This window comes from Salarias fasciatus, chromosome 20 (assembly GCF_902148845.1).
Source record: "Salarias fasciatus chromosome 20, fSalaFa1.1, whole genome shotgun sequence".
NCBI classification, from domain to species: Eukaryota; Metazoa; Chordata; class Actinopteri; order Blenniiformes; family Blenniidae; genus Salarias; species Salarias fasciatus.
In genome coordinates, this window is record NC_043764.1 from 6,371,891 (window position 1) to 6,385,656 (window position 13,766).

Genomic DNA, 13,766 nt, shown 5'->3' on the forward strand with positions numbered 1-13,766 from the left:
GTTAGGCCTAACCATGACCCATGACCATGGACTGGCTGTGATACACAGTGTACTGTCATCGTCATCAACATCATCATCAGACCTTATTAAAACATTCCAGTTACACGGCTCAGAATCAGAATAAGCTGCACATGTAACTGCTGTGAACATCGTGAATATTTGACAGACTTTGAACGAAACATGACTGCGGCTGTAACGTGTGACGACATGACTCACCTGCTCACTTCTCGATGGAAGTCCCGAAGGATTTAGTTTTTGCGATGACTCCAGCCATCCTGCTGTTCCCTGACGTACTGAAACATACGGTACATCTGGAGCGTTTCACCACTGCGTTAGGCCTGCTGTAAAGTAGGAACGTGTAAAAAAACAACAAAAAAAACAACAAAGAAACAAAAAAAACCACACTTGAACTAAATTTACTGTATTTAAATTAATAAACACGACCAAGAATTTTGGGTCAGATCCAATATTGAGAAAAATGTTCATTTTTCTTTATTACCTCTTGTAATCATTAGTCTCAAGACTGAATGCGAAGTTGCCTCTTGGTGTCCTGGGTGAACATATACAGTGTATCAGTATATTCTCCTAAATTACTCATTCTGGAAATCAAATATTACAAAGGAGCACTGCACACCTACTTTATCTAGGAGGTGAAATTTACCTTGTTTACCCACATAAAACATCAATCATGTAACCAGTTGTGTCTGAATAAATGCCAATATACGGTGTGTTTACTTAATTTAACGGAATGATTCAGAGTTCTGACAACTTCTTTTGGACAGTGGTGACCAGGAAAACAAGGAATGAAGTTATGGTTGCATGTTAGAAAATCCTACATACATATATTTTCATGTTTATTGAAAATGTTTGATTATTTTGGAGTTAACTCTGATTTATGAAAACTTCCGGTATGGAAGAGTAAACTCAGTGAGATCAAACTCTGCCTTGCTGTTTAGAAAGATTTCAGCAGATGTGCTCATGAGCTCCTTGCCATGTTTGACGGCAATGACCACCAAAATCTCAAGTTTCCCAACATGAGGGTCGAAGTCCCCAGACCCCAGACCCCAAGAGGCCGACCCAAGGATATAGCTGGTCCAAGGTGAGGGCTCGTATTGTGCGTTGGTACGAGTGTGTGCCGCTGTCTGTTTTTGGCTGCTCTGTCAGGTTTCGGTAAATCAGAGGTGGAAGAAAAAGTCCACACTGTTTTATAAACGCAGTCTGGATGGACTCAGAGAAAAACTGTTGGTAACCTCTGACCTGAATCATATTTCTTCATCACTCACATTCCCGGTTTGAGTCACAGCAGCCAGTTTTTACTAAATTAACATGTATAAATGTGACGAGTTGCTGTTAATTCACAGGCTGAATAGATGTGTTTGTGTGGGTACAGGTTTCAGCTGTACTGTGGACATGGAAGTGAGCTTGATTTCGTTTTTCTTTTATTCGAAGTATGCACAGGATTGTGGCCGGGCGCTTTAAAACGAAGCACCGCTGCACCACAACTCGACTGCCTGATTGAGATTTTCCATCTCAACTTTGCATGTTCTCACCATGAGACCTGATCAGGTAACTGATTAGTCCAGATTAAACATAGTAGTGATACTGTGTATGCAGTTCAGCGACAAGTTCTCAGTTGTTCTCAGACGTTTATCAATAGCTGGACGGGATCAGCTGAGGTCCTCACACCCGGGTCAGGCTAAAGAAGGTACAGAAGAGCATGGATCGATTGTTGCTGACAGACTGCTACACCGTGTTTCCCTTACAGTTCCTGAAGAGGTTGTCACGGTGGAGCAGTGGTTTGCTCACTCGCCTCACAGCCTCTTTGAGGTCTGTGTGGAGGCTGCATGTCGTCGCTGTTTATGGGTTTTCAGTGGATACACAGCCTTCCTCTGATGACCCAGAGACATGCTTGTTAGGGTTGCTTGTCGGGCTGAATGCTAGCGTGTGAGGCTGCCTGTTTCTCTGTGCTGACTGTCCAGGGTGTTGCCGGCCTTCGCCCGTGACCCGGAACAAGATAAAGCTGTGAGCGCCAAAGATAGTGGCTGAAACATGTCAGGGTGCTATGATACTGTCATTTATACATCTTCCTCCTCCAACACCCCTACTTCCAACATAAAAATCATGGAGTTTCATCATGAGCATTAATTTATTTGAGGTGTGTTAAAGCATGCAGGAAGCATTTCACACATGTAACATTGATCTCAGGATCTTATTAAACCAGTTAAAGGTGCTGTAGGCAGGATTTTGCTAGTCAATGCTAATTTTTCTGTGTTTTCTTTGGATTAAATGTTAGAGTATCCACTGATAATCCTTTAGGAGTGTAGCATAATTGCACTACCGCGAGGGCGCAGCGTTTCCATCTGTCTCTGTTCTGAGCTGAAAAGGAATCTCGACAGCTCCAGGTATCTTTGACCAATCAGAAGAGCCCATGAGGCTCTAACCGTGATTGGTCGAGGGGCGTTCGTCGCACGTTCTTGTGTGAGGGGCTTAACTTGCGTAAGGGCGTGATGTCAGAGAAAACAGGACAGGATTGGCTAAGCTGGGTTTCAAATCGCCATATTAGGTGGGTCAAATCGCCATCTTGCTTAGGTAACCCTAAGCAAGATGGCGGAGATGCCGAATCCTGCCTACAGCACCTTTAACTCACCATCCCAAGCTATACAGAATAATTCCTCGTGCGCACACGCCTGTGGATGATCACATATGATGCTTCTCTGTAGGCATATAAACTCCCAGACTCAATGAGAGCGTAAAGAAGAAAACGCTCAATTACCTCCGAGCGGTAAATTGATTATGATGAGAAGGAGTGCTGAGTAGGCAGCGAACATTTCATGACTGTGCAGTTAAAAAGAGATGCGAGCGGACGTGCTGTAAAAGGGTCTTAAGGTGGAGATGTGGTACGAGGAAGTCTCAGTGTGCCGTTATTGCTATTTAAGAACAGAGCAGAGGACAACTGGTTGAGAGGTCCCTGCTTTTCTCAGGCTATTGATACGACCACAGTAGAGTAGAATAGAATACAACACCAGCTGAGGAGTCTGAACTCAGCAGAAGCAGAGATGTTTGTCATCAGTTCAGCTGAAATGTGGAAACTAAAGAATTTGTAGCTCTCTTTCTATGTTTGAACATACACTGCGAAATGTAATCTGTTTCTGAAAGCTGAAAACGGCAAACAACCACTCAAATGCATAACTGGATATTCTTACAGTTTTAGGCCTTCGGTTGAGATGAGTGTTGAGCCAGTATTGATCTGTTGCCGGGAACAACTCCCATCATCGATGCTGTTTCATTGTACGGCCCGTTGTGATAGAAAAAACCCCACCCAAACTATTAAACACCAGCAAGGTGAGCAACCAGAATACACATGCAGTGGGTGGAAAGTTTCCTACGGCTCGAGAACCATCATGTTTTTCAAAATGTTAACTACAGCGGTATGTGTTGTCTGAACAGTTTAATGGAAACAAAAAACTGCAGTAATCGTAGTTAGTTCTATAAAATTCCAGAAAAGGCCTTATTCATATTCAGATGCATAGCTTTTATGAACACGCACGCACGCACGCACGCACGCACGCACGCACGCACACACACACCCCTAATGTTTACCACACAAGCAGACCTGGAGTGCAGGAATGTTAATGGGAACACAGTTAACAGCAGGCAGTGACCTGAAGCTCAACTTCAGGTGTAATTAACTGTTTCTCACAGTGTGGAATATGTTTGTTTGTCCTCTTTCTTTTCATGTAGTACTCATTTTACAGCATGCAGAGCTATGAATTACATAATATGAAAATAAATGTGAAGATGTAATGCTTGTTGTGTTGTTTTGTTTTAATGTTCTAGCAATAAAAACCTAGACAATGGGTTCCACTCTCCCCTTTCAATGATACAAACACAAACTAAGGTAAGTCGGCCTTCTGCTGTATCATAAAACCTCGTCATTCAATACAAAATGAGTAGTTATCTTTAGATTGATTCATAACCACATTTAGAATAGTGTGTTGATGACTGTTTGATACTTTTCTCTGACATGAAAGTTCAGTGTTTTCACAAGCTGTGTTTCGACAACATATCTTTCATTGCATGGACTGACATTTGTGACCTATTGGTCACAGATTCCACTTTAAAATGTATCTAAAAACATTTAAGATGGCATATTTTAAAAGCACTGATGTTAGATTTCTTGCTATTTATGTGGAAAAGAAAATTAAACAGAAGTATTATACTCAGAATTGGAAGACTGCTGCCATCTAGTGGTGAACAGACCAACCAACACGCACGAGTTTATAATCACTTTTAAAATAAAATCATTCTGATTTAAAAAGTCCACAGTATCTGTGTATGCAGTTTTATAAAGGCGCAAACCTATATCAGTAACTATTACACATGTTAAATATGCCTTTAGTTGCAATTGTAAATTGTAATGTTTAATCTGGTTATAGAGTGATCTGTTTCCTCCAGGTGCTGCTCGACACCATCAGTCCAAGCAGGTTGGATGAGTTGAACATGTACAGTGAACACATCTGAGCACGAATGTGTTAATCTGTTTGTACTACCCTGTGATAGACGGGTCCTGCATATATCCTCCCTCACACCAAACAAGCTGGGATACAGGCCCAGGATATTTACCTGGCATTTTGCACTTCATCCACTTCAGTTGTAAAACCTGTCTGTTGATGAGGTTGTAATCAGAAGGTAATTTGCTCAAATCACAGGACAGGCTGAATATTTCAACAGGGAATGTGATGTATTGATATTATTCAGTGAAAGCTGTAGTTTTGGAAACACTAGAAATGAACCACTCAATATTCAAATACTGCTAAAATGACAATACATAGCGAATGTGGCAGTTGTTGGGTTAGGATAAGTTGTTTTTTTAAGTTTTCTGAATGAATTTGGCACAAATTTAAGAAGAAAATGCCCCAATGATGCAGTCATTTTAGTTAAAACATGAATACACTTTTTTCCTCATTGTGTACCGACACAAATCCTTTAAACCAGTCCTTGTTGCCTTCGAGATACTGCATGCTTTGAGACCATTGCTACAAAAACATATTTATTTCGATTGAAAAGAAACAGTTTGGCTTTTAGTGGCTGTTTTTGAGGAAGCCAATGTGGTAAAAAGGACTTTAGTGGGTAGTCCACATGCTCTAGAAACAGCTGATTGGGTCATTCACTCGAAACTTTTAAAATCTCAGACATGTTAAGTGGTTTTAAATGTTGAAACAAACTGAGATTAACAAAATGAGATTGTGTACGCTTGCTGATCGCAGGGCAAACAGTGTGAAACAAACAACCACACGCATGCACATTCACACCAATGGGAAATTTATAAATCACACTCACTGATTAATTTGTGGGAGCTGGAGCATCACTCTACCCGGGGAGTGGATGTGTCCTGAGAGGATTACGACAGTGATGGAGATATCGTCACTGTGAGAAGGATCCGCTTGCTGTGCAAACTCATGTGAAGACCCTGAAGCCTGGACTCAAACTAGGGAGATATCACTGTGAGGAAAGAATGTTAACTAGTACTCCACTGTGCAACTTTTAGCAATTTCCTACGATAGTTAACAAATGTCTAAGCCAGGGGTGTCAAACACATTTTAATTCAGGAGGCACAGCCCAAATCCACACTGAGTGGGCCAGATCAGAAAAATAGTGCCACAAAAAGCATTACATTTAAACTCGACAGTTTTTTCTCTGTTGTGGTGCAGAGTATACATGATGAAAATATATTTTTTCCCTCAAAAACAAATAATTACTACCATAAATTATTACATTCTTAATATAAATCCAATCCTAATGTCTGTTTTTACAGAACCACCCAGACAGAATGATGCTAACACTAGTTTATATTTTCACAGTAAGGCAACTCGCTGTAATGGCAGCATCACCAATATTATTGCTCAGCTCATGTGTTGTGTTGTGCCTGCTCCTCTTAAGAAATATTTTTAAAAATCAGTGTTTTCTTTTAAACTATTACTCGTACGCTTGCTGCTTTGTTGGGCCAGACTTGAGCCTATTGGGGTCGGTTTTGGCCCACAGGCCTTATGTTTGGCACCCCTAAAGTAAGCCATTACATTTTAAACAGAGGGAAAACATACAACCCTATTAGGGTTGTATGCTTTTTACCATCCTTATTAGGGTTACCCTAAAAAGGATGGTAAAAAGCTTACAACAAAAGTTACTTACTGTCAGTATTTCTCATTTTGAACAGACTGGAGTGCATGCAGGATGTTTAATGTCCCCCTCTGTCTTTTCTTTCTTTCTGTCAGTCTGTCTTGCGGGAGTCCCCCTGACCCGCTGCTGCCGCTGCTGCTGCTGCAGGACTCCCACCCGGCTTTGAAGAGGGCGCCGCTTCCTGCGCACCGCCGCGCCGCTGACGCAGCTCCGCGCTCGGGCCACGTGACGGGGCGAAGCGGCCTCTCCTCTCGGTCCTTCCTTCCCAGGGTTCAATGAGCGCCGTGTGGCCCCACCCCGTCTCTCTTCAGCGCTGTCTATCTCGTCAATGTAGGCTACTATTCTCGGGCAGAGAGAGAAAGCGAGCGAGAGAAAATAATAACCTCCAAGAATCGGTTATTCCTGTCTTTCACCTTCCTCGCGCAGCGGCCAGGAGGGGAGCGGCCTTCACGGTGGGAATGTGCTGCTACAACAACCTCGTGTCCTATTTTTTTGTGAATGTAAATGCACATGTAGTGTCAAGCCTGTAGCCTGTTTACCCACCTCGGATTCAAGACGGAATATACATCTATAAGCGCGTGTTTGTCTGACAGCGTGTGCGCGTGTTCGCCTTTACAGGCCGTATGTAGGCTACAGAGCCCAGCCTGACAGCGGGGGTTGCTTCTTTTTTTTTTTTTTCCTCGCCTGCAAGAAACGTGGATACATTTCGAGGGATTTTCGCATCGCGGTCACGTTTTCTTTTTTCTTTTCTTTTGCCCCCGTTTTTTTTTTCTCCATTTGTTTTTTTTTTTTTTATTTTCAAGTGATCTTTGGCTTTTCGCCGTTGACGGGAGTCGCCGCAGCCGAGTCGGAGATTGGAAAAAGTGTATCGGTGCGCAGTTTTGGAGGCTCGGCGGCGATGTGAGGGGCTGATAACACATTTGAGCAACAAAAGCGAGGGGCAGAGAGAAGGAGAGAGAGAAGGGCCTGTGGGAGAGAAGACACAGCCATCGCAGATAAGGAGGACATTGGACGTTTTCTTTCTTTTCTTTCTTTCTTTTTATTTTTTAGTTGTTTTTGTTGTTTCCTAGTTGGAGGCGGCGGACTGAGTTCGGGACCGTCTTCTGCCTGATTTGATGCGGAGAATGAGAAGCAGCCGGATGACGACGGAAGCCAGGAGAATATCACACATGTAGCTCGTTCTGGGTGTCAATATTATCTTCCTTCCTGCTGTCCCGGCCCCGCGGAGACACGGACGGAGACACGGACAGAGACTCGAAGCGTTCCGCCGATGGAAAGGTTTATCATGAGAGGCGACGTGGAGACGAGCCGCGCCACAGCACGGGCGAGCCTTGCGGACACGCCGACTCGGGCTCCTTGTCGCGGGCAGCAGTGAGACGCGAGACCCGGGCTTTCGGAGATGCAAATTAGGCTGTTAGTTCTGCCTCCGTTCGAGGTGAAACCCCGCTTTTTGGTGTCCTAACGCACGGTGTGGATTACAGTTCGGGCGGAGGGGGTTTGTTTGTAAGGAGAGAGGAAAGAGAAAGTGTGTGTGTGAGAGTGTGTGTGTGTATGTGTGTGTGTGTGAAGCAGGATCGAGCAGACTGAGGCGGCCTCCGTGTCGTCAGCCACTGTATCCTGCCCTTTCTCTGACAGCTAAATACGCCTTATGGACACACACTTTATACACCGCTCGCTGCTTTTTCTTTATTTCTTTTTTTGCAACAAGACAAGAACCCACAGCGAGTGTAAATGTGGATAACGTTGTTGCCAAATCCGTGGGCCAAACAAGGGATCTAGTCTCGTTTATTCTATTTATTTTTCTTTCTACGTCCCCTCCTCCTCCTCCTCCACCTCCACCAGTACTTCTTCTTCTTCAGCCTCCACCTCCTCCTCCCCTGGACCCCCTTTTTTCTTTTTTCTTGCGGGAAGATGGGTTGTTTGGGCAACAGTAAGACCGAAGACCAGAGAAATGAGGAGAAGGCACAAAGAGAAACAAACAAAAAGATAGAGAAGCAGCTCCAGAAAGATAAACAGATATACAGAGCGACACACAGACTACTACTTCTAGGTGAGTTGGACTCCTTTTCTTCTCTTCTTGAATAAACTGAACGTGTTTTGTGTGGCTGCAGCTTCACAGGGAAGGCCTCTGGGTTTGCTTCCTCCCTGCATAACCTTCTGCATGGGATGTTGTTTTGGGAAACATTGTCAACAGTGTGACTTTGCCATTGCATCAGGCTCAAAATGCAGCACCGTGCTGGGTTTTCGGCGTGTTGCTGTCAAACTGGCAGCCGACAACTACCAACACCAAAACACACTCAGACCAGCGCCACTGCTCAGTTTGAGAGTTTACAGCCAAGCTGAGTGAATCATGTGACAACAAATCAATCCAGACGGATGCTATGTGTTATTTAGAGATTCCTCGTGTACATTTCACTTCATCTAAATCTTGTTTCCGTGTATTTCTGCAGTATTCACTGTCATCCTGATAATGCATGCAGGCCTCAAAAAGTGTCATCAAAGTTGCACAATATGTGCAGGTTTATATGTCAATAGCCCGATTTTTATGTTTTTAAGAAAGGAAAAGTCACTGACACTCGGTAAATGAAGAAATGGAAGTGTGTAAGACTCAACATGTGGTTGTGTGTGTGAGAGAGAGTGAACTGGAGGTGGGTTGGGTCTCCAGCGTTACATAAGAGACAAATAAGAGTGTCTAACTTTCCCTGCCATGCTTCCGTCTGTACCCTCCTCGACTGTCCACTCTGCAGGCTTATTACCGCAAACAAATTGTGTTTGTGTGTGTTCTTTTGAATTGCAAACCGTACAATTTTAGGAATGCAACTCGACTTGAGGGTGCACATTTGCATGACACACACCGGTATTTATGTTTGGGAGGAAGTTGTGGTGACTTTAGGGGAGCAGAAGGACGAGACCCACATGAAAACCAAAACAAAGATGTCTGGCCTCAGTTAAAGTAAAGTTCCTTTCAATTATATAATCCACTAGGTTGAGTTAAATGCAGACCTGTGGACTCAACAGTCTGTTATTTGTCTTTCTGCATACTTTTGGAAGATATTTTTAGAGTGAACAAACCCAAATGAAGCATAAAAGGGTCACTCTCAGTTCAAACCTGGTGTAGGTGAAAAAAAAAAGAGTCCTGCTCAATCTTTTTGCTTCATTTGTGTCCATATTGGGAAAAGATAGGATCTGATATAAAGCAATCAATATTTAACTCTTACAGCGTCGACCGCAATGTTCTTCAGCATGTATGGTGTCAGTCTTTGCAAAGCACAAGTGTTATCCATGTATTTGCAGAGTGAAACTTGTTGAATTTGAGTTTTTCCCTCAGTGTTTCGGGTCTTTTTCATAGCCTGGCCTTTTGAGTCATTTTACTCGGTGTAATTGAAACTTGCAGTTTGAACTGATCATTGGATTAAGTAGTCAGTTTGAATGGATTAACTGGATAATCTAATTAAAATGTTCAGAAGTTTGTGGTTCTTCTTAGCTGGGTGTGTTTCACTTACAAATGTGGCAACTGCAGCTATGACACAATATGTGATCTGCCGAGGAGCTCGCCGTGACATCTGAACACTCCAGAGCCTTTCGGCTAAAGTCCTGACTTTAAAGCTTAACTCCTGTCGACACATCTGGTGTGTTTTGTTTTAATGACCAATACAGAGGAAGAGTTGTGAATCCAGTGCACTTCTAAGTTTCTTAAAATTCACAGGTGTTTCGAAAAAGCAGAGTAATATGAGCTTCTTTGGATCTATTGAGCGGGACACAAGGCGTTTTTATACCTATTATGACCTGAGATTCCTTCAGATGTCTTCTATGGTCCACCATAGACATGGACATGACAGAAAAGACATTGCTAAGATTGAATTGGACTTAATTCAGATTGTTTTCAAATCAGTGGGACAGTTCAGTGTTACCAAAAAGGGTGGTCGCAGATCCATGTGTAGAGCTATTGGTTCTTAAAGTGCAGTAAATGCTTCACTGACTGACGGCGTTGCATCGTAGCTACATAGCGTCTCTCTTACTGCCCTCACATAGTTAACTTCACACATTTGCCCCTCGTGTTGTCAGGAAGCTTGTCATTCGTGTCAAAAGACACCAGATATACCAGCAGCCAGCTGTGAACACAATACAAAATGTTTCATTTTTCTTTTCTAGACCTGTGAGTAAACCTTGAATCCTGTTTGACCTTTGTCCCTGATCTATCTGCGCCTCATCGGATCGTATTTGCATACAATGTGCAAATCATTTTTATCTTTTTTTTTTTTTTTTTTTTGCAAAAGTCTCCAACTTGTCCAAATTTGTGCTGATACACGGAACTGCCCAACACCTTGACGCCTCTGTGGTGTGTGTGACACACAACTGTGTGTCCTTGGAGTGAAATGTAGGCAGGATTTCCAAAGGATGTCACATCGGCAGCTTCTTATGAGTGATGCATTTCTCTTTTTGACTGGATCACCTCTTTAAAGCTTTTTTTGTTGTTATTTTTGCCAAGTTCATGGCTATTAACTAATGATTTTAGTGAATCTAATCATAATAGGACGGCCCAACAAGAAACACACATCCACATGTTGAGACAGACTTTCAGTGACTAACATTCTTCGTTGTTGTTGTTGAATCCTTTTACAAGAGTGATAAATAACACTTCAGTTTATGGTCCAGGTTACAGATAAGATGACCTTTAACATGTAAGCTATGCTTTCCAACTGAACAGCTTTATTATTGAAGAGCTAATCTAAAGATATTGGTCTAATTATAGATCATTTGTCGAGATGCACTAAAATGAGTGTGCTTCGTTTCTAAGGAGTTCGCTTAATGTGCCACTCTGAACTTTATTGTTCTTGCGCTTCGCGTGCATGTCAAAGGTTTGACATGACACAGTAAGAGGTAGACAGGGGTTTTGTTATTGCAGTGCACTGTCACACACTGTCACACACTGTACACAGACCCCCAACTTAAAGAAAAACCGTCCAGTGAAGCTGCAGACCGAATAGTTTCGCTTTGGCTAAAAATAAAACAGAACTGTATCACACACAGGCTGCAAGCGTCCCTGTGAACGCGAAGGCAGGTTGAGTTAAATCCTGCTGTCTCATCTTCTTGTCACTAATGATGTTTTTTGCTTTTATGACTGACATAAAAAAGATCAGTAATGTAGTTATGAACAATCTTTTTTTTAGCTAGTTTTCACACACCTGTCGACACGATTTCAATCTAAGACACGAAGAACATGAAATGCTTGTTGACTGGTCATTGGGTCAAACAAATCTCTTAGTATTGAGAAGGGATTAAAATTAAGAAATTTGAGGGATAGTTTAAGTTGTGCAAAGTGAAGAGATCAGAGTTTGTCAAATCAACTTTATGGCACGAACGCTAAAGCTGAATACTGGCTTGGTTATATTATTTGTCAGACAGTTCTCCCATATTTGACAGGATTTGTTCCACATTTAACAATTTAACAGCTTTTGAGGACAATAAGTGAAGGTATGGAGCTTTTTGGAGCTGTTTAAAAGTCGTTAACTGAGCACCACTGATCCCAGCTTTGGTCTGAGGACAAACAAGAGACGAGACAATTGTTTGTCATTCCACGTATTAGCTTCTTTTTTTTGTTCCCCTTGTTGCTGGTGAAGGAAAAAAAAAAAAGCTGAGTTAATGTTGATGCTCATAAAAAAGCTGTCTTGAGGTCAAAGTGCGTGGCAGTTGGTCGTATATGATACTGTAAAATAGTCCCGTCTGATTGGTCAGAGCAACGTGATTCTTTAGCCTGCGTTCTGCTGGAAGCCTCCTGCTTACTGCACTCATTGACTTTTGACTTTTTCATGGAAGCGTTATCCCCTGATGGCGGTCACCTTTCAGAGTATGATCCTGCCAGAACGCAGGAAATGGTTCACAACAGTGCGAGGCCTTGACTTGTTGTCCGACTTATCCCGATCAGTTCTGTGGGACATTAGAGTGTGATCAAAAACAGACAAATCTGACAACTGCCAGGTCGTCCGCTGCTAACGTCTTCGTTCCACAGAAGCCCTGCAGAGACCTGATCAGCTCATAATGTGACGGACAGTCAGTGTGTCAGTGCAGCAGTGACTTTTATTTGAAGCTGCATCTTACATGTTTCTTCATAGTTTGGTTATTTGACATGTTACTGCAACAGTAATGTCACACAGGTAAAGCTTAAAGCTTTACAGTGAGTTATCTTTAAATCTAAACATGTGAATGTGAAAGTGTGGTCTCGGTATCGAGGGGAAAATCCAGTTTATTATTTCAGCCTTGGCAGGCAGCGCTGTCCTTGCCTCCACAGGTTTCAGTTTCCTCCGAAAAGTCTGTGGCGTATAAAATAGATTTTTGTTTGCTGGGGGAGAAAAAAAGTCACAATGCATTACAGAGTGTAAAAACAAGTTATGAACTTCCAAAATCAAAAGCTTTCATGAGGTGCACTGCAGAAAAGATGCACTCATCATTTCTTTTTTGTGGTATTGAAGATTAACTTGTTGCTCTTAAATGTGTACGAGGATGTGTGTTATTGTCGTCTCTCCGCGACGTTAACTTTCTCCCTTGTCCTCTCAGGAGCTGGAGAGTCGGGAAAGAGCACCATAGTGAAGCAGATGAGGATCCTCCACGTCAACGGCTTCAATGCAGAGTGAGTATGATCTGAGCAGAGGCCTGCAAGCCGCTCGGTCTGCTGCGCGCTCCGCCGGCGCTCGCCTGTCTTCTGGAAAACCTCAAGCCCAGCGTGAATGTGCGCATCGTCACAGGCCCAGCCGAGACCAGCGCCGTGGCTCACATGTTTCTGGAAATACAGCACAACATGTTAGACGAAAACGTGTTTCATGACAACGTATTATTACACATTAGCTGTCACTATCAACCTAAAGAACATTCAGAGATGAACACTGTGTTCATCGGTATGATCTCATGTCATGGAAAGCATAAACAGTGATCAGCTATAGGTTGGCAGTGATTCCATACATGCAGTATGAGGATTTGATAGAATCAAGCTTTAGATTTTAAGTTCACAGTTCACCAAGTGTTGAAAAAAGCAGAAAAAAATCTGTGATGTTTCCACAAAATTTTGAGCTGAAATTATGACTAAAAAACAAGGAGCATAAAAACAATCAATCATAGAAAAACACGTTTGACCTGACTTTGTGAAAAGTATAATGTGGATTAATTAGAATCATAAAAGCAGCTTTATTTCTCAACCAACTCACATTAACAGCTAGAGTCCAGTGAAAGCTGAACACAATATATTCTTTTCACAAATCTTCAGAAATATAATATGTTGTGTGAATCAGACTGGATCAGTAGTTAGCTTCAATAACGCATTCATACTTTTGTCTAAACTCTGCATCATGTTTCTAGAATATCATTTTTCTGATATATAACTCGATGGTAATGAATTATTCAGATGTAGTTCCCTGAAGATGTTTATCCTCTGCTCTGTATTGTCGTCTGAAGTCGACGGTCTTTTGTTTAAGGGGATCTAAATGGAACCGCTCTGAGGTTTTGGTCTCGTTTTTTGCCACACCCGCCTTATCAGTTCAGTATCTTTACAAACAACTCTGAATTCTTTCTGACAAAACATCACAGTTTGGTTTTGG

At 42.4% G+C, this 13,766-nt stretch overlaps 1 protein-coding gene across 1 annotated transcript in view; it reads left to right on the top strand.

The window, feature by feature from the left end:
- Positions 1–1,180: 1,180 nt before the first annotated feature.
- The window catches only part of gnas (GNAS complex locus), a 28,168-nt gene continuing 15,582 nt past the window's right edge, over positions 1,181–13,766 (top strand). The window contains exons 1-3 of the mRNA XM_030118521.1: positions 1,181–1,193; positions 7,031–8,227; positions 12,733–12,805. Coding sequence (XP_029974381.1) covers positions 8,089–8,227; positions 12,733–12,805 — 212 coding nt within the window. The 5' untranslated portion in view covers positions 1,181–1,193; positions 7,031–8,088. The remainder of the gene's footprint in view (positions 1,194–7,030; positions 8,228–12,732; positions 12,806–13,766) is intronic.